At 52.3% G+C, this 13,942-nt stretch overlaps 1 protein-coding gene across 4 annotated transcripts in view; it reads left to right on the top strand.

Moving 5' to 3' along the window:
* ASXL2 (ASXL transcriptional regulator 2) overlaps positions 1-13,563 on the top strand; it is a 54,958-nt gene extending 41,395 nt beyond the window's left edge. For 3 of the 4 annotated variants that reach the window (XM_042463387.1, XM_042463405.1, XM_042463414.1), the window contains 7 exons: positions 1,289-1,412; positions 4,756-4,929; positions 6,652-6,815; positions 7,449-7,545; positions 7,842-7,947; positions 9,651-10,431; positions 11,039-13,563. In XM_042463387.1, coding sequence (XP_042319321.1) covers positions 1,289-1,412; positions 4,756-4,929; positions 6,652-6,815; positions 7,449-7,545; positions 7,842-7,947; positions 9,651-10,431; positions 11,039-13,354 — 3,762 coding nt within the window. In that variant the 3' untranslated portion in view covers positions 13,355-13,563. The remainder of the gene's footprint in view (positions 1-1,288; positions 1,413-4,755; positions 4,930-6,651; positions 6,816-7,448; positions 7,546-7,841; positions 7,948-9,650; positions 10,432-11,038) is intronic. The other variant, XM_042463396.1, reaches the window with a different exon arrangement.
* The last annotated feature ends 379 nt before the right edge of the window (positions 13,564-13,942 follow it).

Here is a 13,942-nt window from a genome sequence, read left to right as displayed (position 1 = left end):
GTTTCTGTCAGAGCAAGTAGATGCCCTTCCTTCCTTGTAGCCACTGGGCTATCGCTCTCCCCACCCTCCTCCACCTCCTTCTTCCTCTGCACATCCCCAGTATTGCACTGGAGATAAACTTTGGGAAATGCTGGCTCTGACCCCTGGCCTTGTGCCTCCAAATCTCTCAGTTCATGGCAAAAGAGAGAACATGCAGACGACTCCTCTTCCTCCTTTTGGATGTTCTTCTGTGTAGTCCTATTAAAGCCAGTAAAATCAGATGCCCCTGTCTGATGAAAGAGAGTCTCTGGATTATCACTGCTGGAGTACCAGTCAGATAAGTGAAAAGGCAGTCTCTTGACAGGTATTTTGGACTGTTTGGAAGCATCAAGAGCAGAGCATGTTCTCATAGCTAGATGTTTCCAATAAGCCTTAAACCAGAACATTTGTGCAGCTGGTAGAGAAAGGAGGCCTCCTGTCCATAAATTGCACATGCAATTTCAAAATTACACCCTTATCCTCTTCTTCCTTCCCTTGTTTGTTTGTTTTTGCTAAGGATAGGAAGTTGAAAATGAATCTGACTGAACATTGCTCATTAATAAGCAAAACGCAAGGCTGGCCCTGAGTCTCAGTTGACACTTGACCTGGCTCTGATGCAGCAAAGGAATGCCTAACAAATAAAACACAGGCAGATAGGCAAAAGCTGGGAATCAGGCGCAACCCTTACGATGGGCAAGGGGGGAAATGTCAGAAACTTAAAAGGGACACTGAAAAAGAACCCTGCTGTTCTGATGGTTTCTGCCAGAACTCACTCTCTTAAGACCGGCTCTATCTTGCCTACTGCCAAAGATGCTGTTTCTCATTTAAAAAAGAAAAACAAGCCCATCGTTCTAGAAATTCAAAGCAGCTAACAACAAAGTGGAAAGGAAAGAAAGAAAAACAGTCCTGTTAGTTAATAAATTACAACAGTAGCTAAGAAAACTCAATAAAGTAATCTATGAAGGGGAACCAGAAGCTGTCATCAGTCCCTTTCATTCACGTCCTTTTCATCACACTTTTCTACTAAAAGTGGGACTCACAGCACCAATTCAGGAGAAGGAAAGAGAGAAGGTGCCCTTGCTCCCATCATCCTCCCAGGAAGGTCTCTTGAGAAGAGCCAGGTCTTGAGACGAAGTCGGAAGAGGCTTCAGCGCTGGAACCAGGCTTTCTCCCCTGGGACATGAGACCGGGGGGGGGGGGCAGTATCTTTCCAGAACAGAAAGCCAGGCTGTCCCCTCATGTCCCTTCTCCTCTTCCTCCTCTTCTGCAGGCGCTGAAGCAGAAGCAGCGGAAGCAGCAGCAGTGCCGAGGCAGCGTCCCCGTCCCCTCGGGCCACCACCATCTCCTCCAACAACATGCCAAGGCAGCCAGCCACCCGGTTCCTGCAAAATCTGGTAGGAAGCCAACAGGTAGAGGCAGAGCCTTGCACACACTTATTCCCAGGCAAATGAGTAGATGGTGCAGAGTAAGCAATTTGTTCTGCAAATTCCCTATACACATACACACACACACACAGAGTGAAACAATTAATGTGCTATGTTCTTGAAATTCAGGGAATGATTTGCCCGCCTTTAAAGCTGAGATGGAAAAAGTGCAGTCCTGGGATGGTGTATGCCCTCCCAAAGCTGTTTTTGCAGCCCCAGCACTCACAGGATCCCCCAGATGACTCCCTTTTCCGGTTAAAAAAGGAAACCCTCAAGAATGGCAATGTTAAATATGTTGCACTATGAACTGTTTGACATGAAAACACCCATTTTGTAGAACTAAAAGTGGATGTATGGGCATTTGGGGGGGGGGCATTTGGAGTTTTTTGTTTTGGCCAAGAATTGGGCTCGCTTGGTGAGGATCTGTTGGGGATGCTTTGATTGTGAATTCCTGCATGGCAGAAGGAGTTGGACTGGACAACCCCTGAGGTTTCTTCCAACTCGAGGATTCTATGGAGTGTTACATACCGCCGGATTGCGGCAGTCTCCTGCCGCCGCCGCTTGCAGCGTCTGGGAGCCACAGCAGCCAAACCGCGTGGGTCCCGGACGCTCTGAGGAAGGAGCACAGAAATTGTGCTCCTTCCTGGGCCCCGGAAAAGACGTCGCGGGGCGCTAGTCGTGCACTCGCGTCGTCACTTCTGGGGCACTACATGCAGATACACAGCGTCCGCTACATCAATATGGCGGCGGTCGTGTGGAAAGGCGCCGCCATTTGTTACGGACTCTGTCCGTAATAGGAATAGGGGCGTCTGGAAGAGACGCCCCTTTTTCAAACTGGGACGTCCTGAGGACGTCCGAAATGGCTGTTTGTAAAGCGCCCAAGAGTCTATGAATGACATGAGAGAGAGCCTTCTTGGTGTTTGCTCCCACTTTCTGGAATGCCCTTCCATGGGAAGCTAGGCTATTCCCCTCCCTGCTTGCTTTTTGTTGGCAAGACAATACATTTTTATTTATGCAGGCATTTGATATATATTTCATATCAGGATGGTTTTCATGGAGTGGGTGGGTTTTGTTTATGGTTTTAACTTTTGTATGTTTCTATGTGATTTTATAGTGTGTGTAGATGATTTTAATGGTTTTGAATTTTACTGCGATTTTTAAATGCTTTTATCTGTAAGCCGCCTTGGGTCCTTCCTGGGAGAAAGGTGTCATACAAATGAAATTAATAAATAAATAAGAATTGGCCTCTGGGCCTACCAAATTTAAAGAGCCAAAGAGAGCACTTTGTTTTTTCAAAACCAATTTTCCTGCATACTTTTTGACGGTAGTTTTCTTGGAGCTTTTCCCCAGAGCAGGCAATGGCTTTGGTTTCCCCAGAAGGATGGTGCTCTTGAGTTCCTCAGTAGCGCCATAAAGTGTGGAGTAACAAAGGAAGTCTAGGTTCAGAAAAGGAAGAGGCCCTGTGGTGAGTTGGGGTGATGCCTGTGAATTGGGAGTCAGAACGGTTTACTTTTTTGGACTGTAGTCCTGAGATTCTCTCAGCCCGACTGACATGCGTCCATTTGCAAGAGAGTCCCATTATTATTATTATTATTATTATTATTATTATTAAACTTTATTTCTAGAGCGCTGTAATTATACACAGCGCTATACAAAGTCAGTAAAATTAAGGAGTATATAAAAGCCTGCCCAAGGCGTACACTCTAAGATAATAACAATTAAATAGAGGAATAGATAAAATTACCATGCAGAAGAGAAAAGACAAATTAAAAACATCAAATATAAAAGCAGATCACATCACATTGTTGAAATCATGGATTGTTCCAGAAAGGTTCCATCAAGGTAGACATGCAGAGCAACTGTCCAGTTGGAGTGGTGTTGTTCCACTGACCTTTTTCTCAGATGAGCCCACAGGGTAAACTGGACAAGAACTGGGTTGTACTCCAGATCATGGGCCTTTTCAGAAATATTGTGCATGGGTGATGAGACCTAAGATCATGTTTTTCATGGAAAGTGTTCTTGGCTTGAGATATAACATTGATCCAGCTGATTGTGTTACATGTTGGGAGCTCGCACAGGGTCCACTTCTTCATGGTAACACTCTGGGATCATCCAGCAAGGGAGTTCTTGCATACTTAACCAGTAGCCTAAGAAATGAGGGGGTCAAGAGCAGCCACCACAAGCAGCACACAGCATGAGGAGGGGCTTAGGAGGGGCCAGTGCCAGGTGGAGCTCATGTGGTCACCAGGCTGGAAGGCTGAGGGTGATAAAATGTGTGGCTGCACCTTTTTCTTTGCCCCTTCATCGTGGGGATCCTTAGTATTAGAAGAAGAACCACTGTGATTGATCAAGCCAAAATCTAAAGCCTGTTCTTTCTGCTGAAGCATGCCAGCTGTCCCACCAGTAGGCCATGAGTACAATAGTCACATCTTCCCACTTACATTCCCAGGCACGTGATAAAGAAAGGCACGCAACCTCTGTGAATGGAAGGGATCCATGGATCTTTTGGCTAGTAGATACTGTTGGCCTGCTCCTCCTCCTCCTCCTCCTGTTCAGTTCCCTTTTGAAGCTGACCCAGTGTCCAGCCATCACCACACCGTGTGGGCATCTCGTTCCATAGTCTTAACTATGAGGCATTATATATAGCCCAGGCCAGGAATTGTTCAAGCTGGATCCTTAGGCCTAGTCTGCTGTTCCACCTTCCCTGGCCTGTGCAAATATGGGATGCTGCCTGGTGGGTACAGGGTCCATTTTTCTACCCCTGTGATCCTCTGAGACCACATGGACTGCCAAAAACTTCCACCACCACTCCTGCAAAGGAAGTGGCTGATTTGAAAACCAGATTTAAAAAAAGAAAACGAAATGTTAAACAGCACAGTGGAGGTTCTGTGGCCCATTTAAAAGGTGAATTGCCACTCCTGAGGGTTCCCTCCCTGCTTTTGTGCCCATTAAAAAGGGTGGCATGGCAGGTCTAGAGGGATGAGGACCACGAAAACACCAAGCCTCAGAGCCACACTTGCCCTCTCCTGGCCTGCTGTGTCTGCCGCTGTTCTTTTTTATTTGTTGTGGCTTAGGGAACCAGGGGATGCGACATAGAATGAAGTGGTAGTGAATGGGAGGGGGAGCTGGGTTGTGTTTTCCAGTTTCCTGTTTTCTTGCTAATAACGCTGCTTCTTGTTCAGACCACCCTGCGCAGCCAGAAGCCTGAACTCTTATACAGAATTTGATGGCCAGTTTTGCAAGGCTCTTGTATGAAGGCATCTTCTATATTTCAGTTCTTTTACCCCCACCTCCCCGCCGTCCTCTTTTGCAGCTTGGGAAGGAAAGCAGTCGGATGGACATTCAAGTAGCCCCCCAAATTCTACATCTAGCTCCTCTCCCTCTGTCAAAACTGAGCCCTCCCTGCCAATCTTGGGGAAGAAGACTTTCCAGAGATCGGACAGACTCCATGCGAGTAAGACAACAGCTTCCCTCCCTTTAAACAAAGGCAAGCATTGGGACTCAGGGGGAGGGAGACTCTTGGCTGTGGGGATGCTGGACAGAGCTTGTCTTCCCCAGATAAATTCTGCCAGGGGTGGATTACAGAATGGGGTGGGGAGGCTGGAGGGGCATAAGCCAAGTCTTGGTCAGGAACCCTGTAGCTCAGTGCTCCATATGCCACATTCTCAGAGTGGCAAAGAGGCTGATAGATGGAGCAGAAGCAGGTACTCTCTGGTGCTCCATCTGAAACCGGCTGCTGCCTGGAGAGCAGTTTGGTCTCTCCAATTACTTTGTGCTGGCAGAGTGTTCTTCAGGGATTTCATATCCCACCCTGTTGTCTGAGTATAAGGCATTCTGTTTTCAGGTTTGAAGCTTCTGAATCTCTCAGGCAGTCCAACTTGGGCTGGTGCTGGTCCACAAGACATCAGATGCTGGTGATGCAAATACGATGATCACAGTGTAGCCGCTGCGGTCCCTGGTGCACTGGCACAAAAATTGCTGGTCTGCAATGCCAGATAGTTTGAGAAGCTGCTTTGAGACAGCGGAGCAGATGGAAAAGCAAGGTTGCCACAAGTTGCCCTCAAGATTATATTAGTGTGGAATGCTCTGCCGGACAAGATCCATCAAATTACCAACTTAGACAGTTTTTAAAAAGCTGTCAAGACAGATCTCTTCCGGCAGCCCTTTCCCGAATAAGGTCCTGAGCCATGTAATGATTACTCCCACTTACTGTGTATTATCCTACTATTCTGTGCATTGCTTATTTGATATTAGTGGTTTATTTTTAAATAATTTTAATTGTAATTTTGTTTAATTCTCTATTGGGGGGGATATTGTAATACAAATGTATTGTATGTAGAATGTTTTTAATGTTGTAAGCCACTTTGATTGTTTGATTACAAAAAGCAGGGTATAAATAAAAATTTTATTGATTATTTATTTATTTATTTATTAGATTAGAAAGATCACATCTTCCGAGATTCAGTAAGGAAGGGCTAAGATGAGTGATTCCTGTATTGCCCCATAAGCAAAAGAGAAGAATGTGGGGACTTTTGTTTGATTGATGACAACTCTATTGGCACTCGCGTCTAGAGACTTAGGGAGCTGGGGATGTTTAGCCTGGAGAAGTGAAGGTTAAGAGGTGATATGAGAGCCTTGTTTAAATATTTGAAGGGATGTCATATTGAGGAGGGAGCAAGCTTCTTTTCTGCTGCTCCAGAGAATAAGACCTGGAACAATGAATGCAAGCTGCGGGCAAAGAGATTCCACCTCAACATTAGGAAGAAATCCCTAGTGGTAAGAACTGTTTGACAATGGAAGATGCTCCCTCGGAGATTGTGGTGGAGTCTCCTTCCTTAGAGGTCTTTAAACAGAGGCTGGATGGACATCTGTTGGGGATGCTTTGATTTAGATTTCCTGCATGGCAAAAGGGGGTTGGACTGGATGGCCCTTGTGGTCTCTTCCAACCCTGTAATTCTGTGATTCTTTTGCCGCCTGTATGAGGCAGGGGTATCATGTCTTTAATTGCATGGAAGAGGAGGAAAGGGTCCAGGCAGTGAAGAATGCTCTCCCAACCCCCGCTTTCAGGTTCCTGATAAGGGCAAGGGCTCACCCTGCAGCTCCCTCCCAGCCGTATTTTGGCTACTTCTGGAAATGGAGGCTACCTCCACGCCCCCCAATTCCCAACCACACTGAAGCTGGTTGTGACCTGGGTGCCCTCTTTGCTCAGGGCAGCTAAAAAGGACGAAATGTGCCGAAATCGACGTGGAGACCCCAGAGTCTATCCTGGTGAACACCAACTTGCGGGCCCTGATCAACAAGCACACCTTCTCCCTGTTGCCGGCCGACTGCCAGCAGAGGCTGCTCCTGCTGCTCCCGGAGGTGGACAGGCAGGTGGGTCTTCTCCGAAGCTGGGAAAAGGGGGAGGCGGAAAGGGGATGAGAGAGCTGCTTCTCCTCCCACCTCTGAGTGGCATAGTGTGGAGCAACACTGGCACACAGGGCTTGGGCTTGGCAACAGGGACAACAAGAGAGCTCCTCTATTGATTGGGGGTTCACTGATGCCTTCCTGATCCCATCAGATTTGCCCTGCTGGGTGGCCGCTTCTCTTCTTTTTCTGCTTTTGGATCTTTTTGAAGCTGAGCGTCAGTGCAGTTTGTGTCATCCTCTGTCCGCTCTGCTCATTCAGAAACCTATCTCCCCACCCATCTGCCCACCGCCTCTTGCTGTAGCAGTGACTTCTCAAAAAGAGAACCAAAGGTTTAGCTCAGGGTAGGTGACTTTGTGGGGGCTGGAATCAATCCCTCCAGATCACTGCCCCCTCAGGCCACCCAGACCCCACAGCAAGCCCACATACCTGCATTTTCCTCTGTAGCCTCTCAAAATGTCATCTGATTCTCCCAAGGCAATAAAACAACCCAGCCCCAAGCAAGAGGTGAATGCTTCTCAGCCACAGAGGATTGTTGGACCCTGTTGCGTCCTGTTCTCGGCCTTCTTTTCTTCCTTATGGCTGGTTTTCCTCTCTCAGGTGGGGCTGGATGGCTTGATGAAGCTCAGCAGTTCTGCCCTCAACAACGAATTCTTCACCTCTGCTGCCCAAGGATGGAAGGAGCGCCTTTCAGAAGGTGAGGCTGGTCTGGAAGCGGAGTTGGGGCCCTGGGATTTCACCAGGGAAGGGTTCAGAAGGAACCAGCTGGTGCTTTGTGGAGAAATAGGCAGGTTATTATTGGAGGAACAGCCTACATGAAGCAACAACCTCATTGCCGAGGGAAGCAAAAGGCAAACAGAGCATGCAGTGAGAAGTCACTCTTCCACATGAGAAACATCCATGTGGATGACTTAGCAGCAGGAAGGTCCTGTTCATCTCTGCTGAACTCTTTCTCCTCCCCCCCCCTTTGTGGTGTGTGTGTGTGTCTCACAGGGGAGTTCACTCCAGAGATGCAGCTGAGATTACGGCAGGAGCTGGAGAAAGAGAAGAAAGTGGAGCTGTGGAAGGAGCATTTCTTTGAGAGCTACTATGGCCAGAGGTGAGGATTTTGGCTCCCCTGCCCTCTCTCCAAGAACGCTTCTTTTCTCTCACACATCTTGTTCGGGGATCTGTGAGGCTGGCAGAAGGCGGATTCTGGGCTTGGAGTCACACAGTCACATGGAATCACCTCCTCTTGTCTTGAGAGTCCAGCGCTCTGAAGGGAAGCGTCTTGGAGAAGCTTTGTGGGGTGCCTGCATGAGAGGGAAGGGAGAAGGGGTGGCGGAAGAGGCCTTCCTTCCACTTGGGCTCTCTCATAGGTGGTCTTCAGTGGGGAGAGGCCACAACCGGTGGGGAGGAACACTCCCTGTTTGGGTGGCCCTTCACACGACACACATATAGAGGTGTGATTTCACTTCAGCGTAAATGGCAACGGCATATGGAATTCTAGAATTGGCAGTTTGGGAGTCTCAGCCATTTGTCTCCTTTCATGCCTCCACAGACTACAAACCCTAGGACTCCACAGGATGCATCCATAGCAGTTAAAAGTGGAATGTTGTGCTATATTTGTGTAATGTGATTGAGCTGCTGCTGAAAATGCATGAGACGCTTTCACACTACGCAGTTGTAACACATGTTGTTGCCATTGTATGGCTTCTAGTAATTTTGGACTTACAGTGACCCTAAGGTGAACCTATCATGGAAATTGCTTGGCAGGATTTGTTTAGAAGGGTTTGCCTTTGCAGTTCTCTGAGACTGAGAGAGGGTGACTTGCCCAAGGTCACCCAGTGAGTTTCCATGACCGAGCTGGGATTCCGAAGCATGGTACCCAGAGTCATACTCAAATGCTCAAACCACGACATCATGCTGGCTCCTGTAGCGATACGATTCCTCTTTAAATGCCATGGCCGCATCCTATATGGAATCCTGGGATTTGTGGTTTAGGGAGACATACTTAGCATTCTCAGCCAAAGGACTCTAGAGTCTTTACGGACCCAGGATTTCTTAGGATGGCACTTAAAGTGGAATTTTAGTACTCTGTATGGGTAGTGTGAATGGGCCCAGAAGTTTGGTTTACCAAAGTCATTTGTCCCAGTATGACTCTAAGACTGGATGGACCAGCTCCTCTTTTGGTGGTCTGTGGGGGTGGAAGGTCCATTGCCTGCTACCTCCACTGTGGTCTCAGCCACCCTGCTTGTTAACAACAGTAATGTTTGACAGACAGGAGCACTGAGATTGCTTTCCATAACTGATTTCTGAATCTGAAAGTACAGCCTGTGGGTGAGAAGAGGTGGGGACGGGAGACCCTGTGGGACACATGGTGCAGTTCACTGCAGCCCCCCAGTGGCAGCGGGGACCCCTGAGGGAGAGCCCTCCGTCCCCTGGAGAAAGCTCTTGGTCTGCTCTCCCTCCCCAGTCTACCGTTCCCTTCATCTCCACAGATGGTGAGCCCCTGCCATAGCTCTCCTCTGTCCAAAGGCCAGGAGCCAAGGAGAGGGGGTGTTCTCTCAGCTCCTTCCCTGTCCCCCCAACACCCTCCTTCCTAGTTTGCTAGGAATATTGAGGAGCTCCAAATGCCAGTGAGGGCAGATCCTGGTCTCCTGACCCCAAGAACTGTTTTTATTCCCTCCTCTCTTCTCTGCTGAATCCAGAGTAAGGCCAAGGGTGCTGGAGGAGGAGGAGGAGGGATGGAGGAGAGGAAGGCTGTACTTTTTGCCCTGAGAGTCCTGACTGGTGCCTTTCTCTTTTTGCTTCTCTCTCCAGTTCTGGATTGAGTCCCGAAGAGTCCAAGCAACTGACTTCCTCGCCACCTGCTGCTCAGAGCCAGACCCAGGCTGGGAGCCCAAGACCTCTGCTGCAGAATTGCCCCTCAGCACTTGTTCTGGTGGGCAAGGAAAAGGTGGGCCCTCAGACTCAGCTGGTACCACCACCACCACCCAGCCCAGAAATCAAGAAGGAGGAGGAGGAAGAGAAGAAGGAGAAAGACCGGTCCGAAGCCCCCTCAGTGAGGCCAGCAGAGCCTGTCAGGAGCAGTGCCCCCTCCCAGTTGAGCAGCCAGGGCCTCCGCAGGCTGTCCAGGGGGGCTGAGGAGCCCATCTTGGGAGAGCAGGGAAAGGAGAAGCCGCACGCAGGGCAAGAAAATGCAAGCAAACCAAAGAACCCCCCTGCTCCCGCTACTGCTCCTACTCCTGTTCCCGTTCCTGCTCCCACTCCTGTTCCCGTTCCTGCTCCCACTCCTGTTCCTGCTCCTCTTTGTGCTCCTGCTCCCACTCCTGTTCCTGCTTCTACCACCAATGTACCTCAGCCCAGTCCCACAGAAGAGACTCAGACGGCATCTGCCACAGAGAGCCCCACCACCAGCACGGAGCAGATGGACACTGGAGCCCGTCCCCTGAAGAGGAAGCCAGAGGCCCCCGAAGAGGTCTCGTTGGCCCCGGAAAAGCGCCCCCACGTCGCTCCAGAGAAGGGACCCACCCCTCCGCCTTTTCAGGCCCCCCCGCAGCACTTTCCCACCGCACCTGTGCCAAAGGTCCCTCCGCTCCGGGTAAGAGAGCCTCTCACCTTGCCCAGGCTAGTGAGTGGGTGGGTGGGTGAGTGTCCCTTACCAGTCCTACTCCCTGTCCCAGTCTCTCCTGCCCTCCACCTCCACCTGATGAGAGAGCATCCCTCACAAAAGCTTGATGGCTGGCTGGGTCTTGGCAGGAGAGGCCAGTGGTGGGATGGGCACAGGCCAGGGACCCATTCTGATTCCCAGGAGGCTTTACCTGGCAGGGGGCAGTGGACTTTACTTGCCTAAGTTAGCCCTCCTTTGTCTCCCAGCTGAAGAGGGGTTCTGGGGGAGAAATGATGAAGCTGTTAACAGCCCCCAGTGGGCTCCACTAGGGAAGCCTGTGACCATCCATTCCCCACTTCTAGGATCGCCAGACCTCACACTCAAGAAAGATGCTAGGAAACCCACTATCGTTCACGCCCTTTCCAGGGGTCAGAGCTAGCAATCTCAGCACCATTTGCCCCAGGACCTACCCTTCCCCTGAGATAGGATTCCTTCCTGCCTTTTAAGGGCAGTGGTAGTGGCAGCGGCAGTGAGAGGCGGGGAGGGTTTTGCATCTCCTTCTGTTTGGCTGACGTGCTTTTCTTTTTCTCTCTTCCAGATCCCCGTCTCCCGGATCCAGGGTGTCCCTGTGCCCTTTCCCGCCGCCAGCCAGGGCTCCTCTCCCCGGCCCAGCTTCCCAGTCATCCTCGCCAGTCCGCGGAGGACTGGGGCCAGGACGTTGGCCGACATCAAGGCCAGGGCCCAGATGGCCAGAGCCCAGCGGGCAGCCGCCGTTGCAGCTCAGGCCGCCGCTGCCACTGCTGGTACTGCTACGCCCGTCGCAGGAGTCATCCCAGGCCCGGGGCCTGGTGGGGGGAGAGGGGACGAGCGGAGTGGCCCGGGGCCAGGGAGGCCTTGTGGCACTGCACTGGACCTGGCTGGAAGTGGGGCGGGTCAACGAAGGACTTTGCCCACCGGTGCCAGCGCCAGGCCCACAGAATCGGCAGCACCGACGGCCCCGGAACCTGCTTCCAAGGGAAGTGCTGCTAGAACACAACTACAGCCAGCGGCCCCAGTCCAACCCAGGACGGCTGGCGCAGAGACCCCGTGCGCGCCCCGGCCAGCAGAAGGGAGCACTGGCCACACAGACCCCAGCCCCGTGAAAGCCTCTGCCACTGCTGCCACTGCTGCCCCAAGCGTCCAGGAGCCATTGGCCCCAAGTGCTGCTTTTGTTCAAAGAACGGAAGTGCCCAGGAGAGCCCATCCTGCTCTGGGCCCAGCCTTGGCCCCCAGGACAGATAATGCAGGGGCTGTTTTTGGGAGCAGATCCGTCTCTGGACCTGCCTTACCTCGGGCAACATCAGCTGCGCCTTTCAAGTTATCCCCTCCTCTTCTTTCTCAGGCAGGGCCTGTGCCAATGCCGCCTTCCTCCCATAGCACTTTGTCAGCGAACCAGAGCCTTAATGCCCCCTCAGGAGCCTCAGCTACAGGCAGCAGCCCTCCTCCTCTCCGCTCGAGCTCCAGCATTCCTGCCAACAACCCCCTGGTTACTCAGCTGCTGCAAGGCAAAGAGGTCCCCATGGAGCAGATCATGCCCAAGCCCCACTTTAGAGTGGAGACAAAGATGGTGCCGGCACCCGCAAAAGAAGGCCAAGCCCCTGTGTCCGCCCCCAGAACCCTGCCTCTGAAAGAGGTCAGTGTGGGACAGCCTCTTCCTCTCATCTTTTCATGGTGGGAGAAGCCAGGCCTCAGCCAGGGCAGGCAGCCCCATGGTCCAGCCGCTCATTCTTCCTTGCCAGGGCAGGACTCATGGGGCACTCACTCTGACCAGCGCACTGGCCAAGACGTCTCCAACCCAGCAGTCCGGGAGCAGATCCTGCAGGCCCTCCTGCAGAGGGTCCCTCCTGCCCCAGATCAGCCCCCTAATGCCGCTGCCCCTGCTCGCCCTTCTCACCTCCCACTCCTCCCCCAACATTTCCCAACAGAGACTAGCTCCACCACCCCGAGGCAGCGCACAACCCTGGGATTCATTGGGAGGCGGATGTCCAAGCCCGCCATGTCTGGCCACTACCTCCTGAATGTTTCCACCTATGGGCGCTGCTCTGAAAACCTCAGGAGGCGCCTTGCTGTGCCCCCAGAGAGTCGCCTCTGCCAAGACGGGCCGCCCTGTGTGCAGCTGGAGGGGGAATGGCATCAGACGGCTGACAGCAGTGACAGGGAGGATGGAGGGGACCCAGACAGCAATGGGGCTGAAGGTGACGAGGTGGATGTCTTTGTGAAAGAAGACTGTCTGGCTCAAGGGCAAGCAGGAGCTGGAGGAGGGCAGGTGGGCCTCCCGGTCAGCACTGTGAAAGCAGAGCAGGGGGCCGTTGGCCACAAGAAGGGAGCCCTCCCACTGTTCTTGGCCACCCAGGATTATGCTGTGCTGAGGGAGGCGATTCAGGAACACGGGCCCCAGGCTGTAATAAAGACTCGCAGCATGGCACTTCGTGCCAGCACTCCAGTGGACTCTACCCCTCTGCAGCCCCTGTTGCTCCCTTCCTCCCATCCTTCACGGTTGTTTGGGAGCCCTGGCGGAGCCACCCAGCTGGTTGGGCCAGGCTACAGCGGCACCATCAACGTCTCCACTTCCCCGGACCTCCACCAAGAGGCACTGCTGACAGGCCTGTCGGACCCCAGCCGCATGGGGGAAGTGGTCTCCTTCTCTGTGACTGTGACTACCATCCCCGCCGGCCAGCCAACGAACGCTCTGGGCAGCCCCCGGCAGCCCCTTCATGGACAGGCCTTCTCGGAAGAGGGGGTCCTGGAGGACCTGCCCTCCAAGTGCTACTGCCGCCTGAAAGCCATGATTGTCTGCAAGGGCTGCGGTGCCTTCTGCCACGATGACTGCATCGGACCCTCCAGGCTCTGCGTCTCCTGCCTGGTTGTGCGGTAGCAGGGCTGGCAGGGGGAGGACACCATGGCCGGAGTGAACTGGCGTCCCACTCCCCTCCCTGTCCCCTCAGTACCTGCTGCATTGTTGCCTCAGGAGTGATGGAAGCACCTTGGACGGACGGCAGGGCCCCCAGGACGAATGTTTGCACTTAAGGAATCATGTAAATAGGTTGCATTGTTTTGTCTTTAAAAAGTTTATTTGTCCCTCTGCCTCATCTTTCCTGATCAGTTTCTTGATTTGAGCTTCATGGTCCCTAGCAGAACACTGCTCCATCCCACCATCATCCTCTCTCCTCCCAGCCAGACCTCTCTGGTGCCCTTTGTGTCCCTAGCAAAGGATCTTTCTCTCTCCTCCGGTGTTCCTGTGGGCCACCCATCCTCTGCATTCATTGAGAGGGCAGCCCCAGCTCCCATGGTGCCTTCCTTCTGCCACTGTGCCACATGTGTGCACATGCGCAGTTTCACAGGAAGGTGGCAACTGGAGCAGCAGGTGTGGGCTGCCTCCCTGCTGGACCAGGGTCAGTGGCTGGTGGTGGACTTCCTCCAGAATGCTGGATTTTCTGAGTCAGGCACAGGCAGGCATTGGCTC

The sequence above is a fragment of the Sceloporus undulatus genome, chromosome 1, assembly GCF_019175285.1.
Source record: "Sceloporus undulatus isolate JIND9_A2432 ecotype Alabama chromosome 1, SceUnd_v1.1, whole genome shotgun sequence".
Lineage (NCBI taxonomy): Eukaryota > Metazoa > Chordata > Lepidosauria > Squamata > Phrynosomatidae > Sceloporus > Sceloporus undulatus.
Note: the sequence above shows the minus strand (reverse complement) of the source record. Positions and strands in the feature narration are given on the sequence as shown.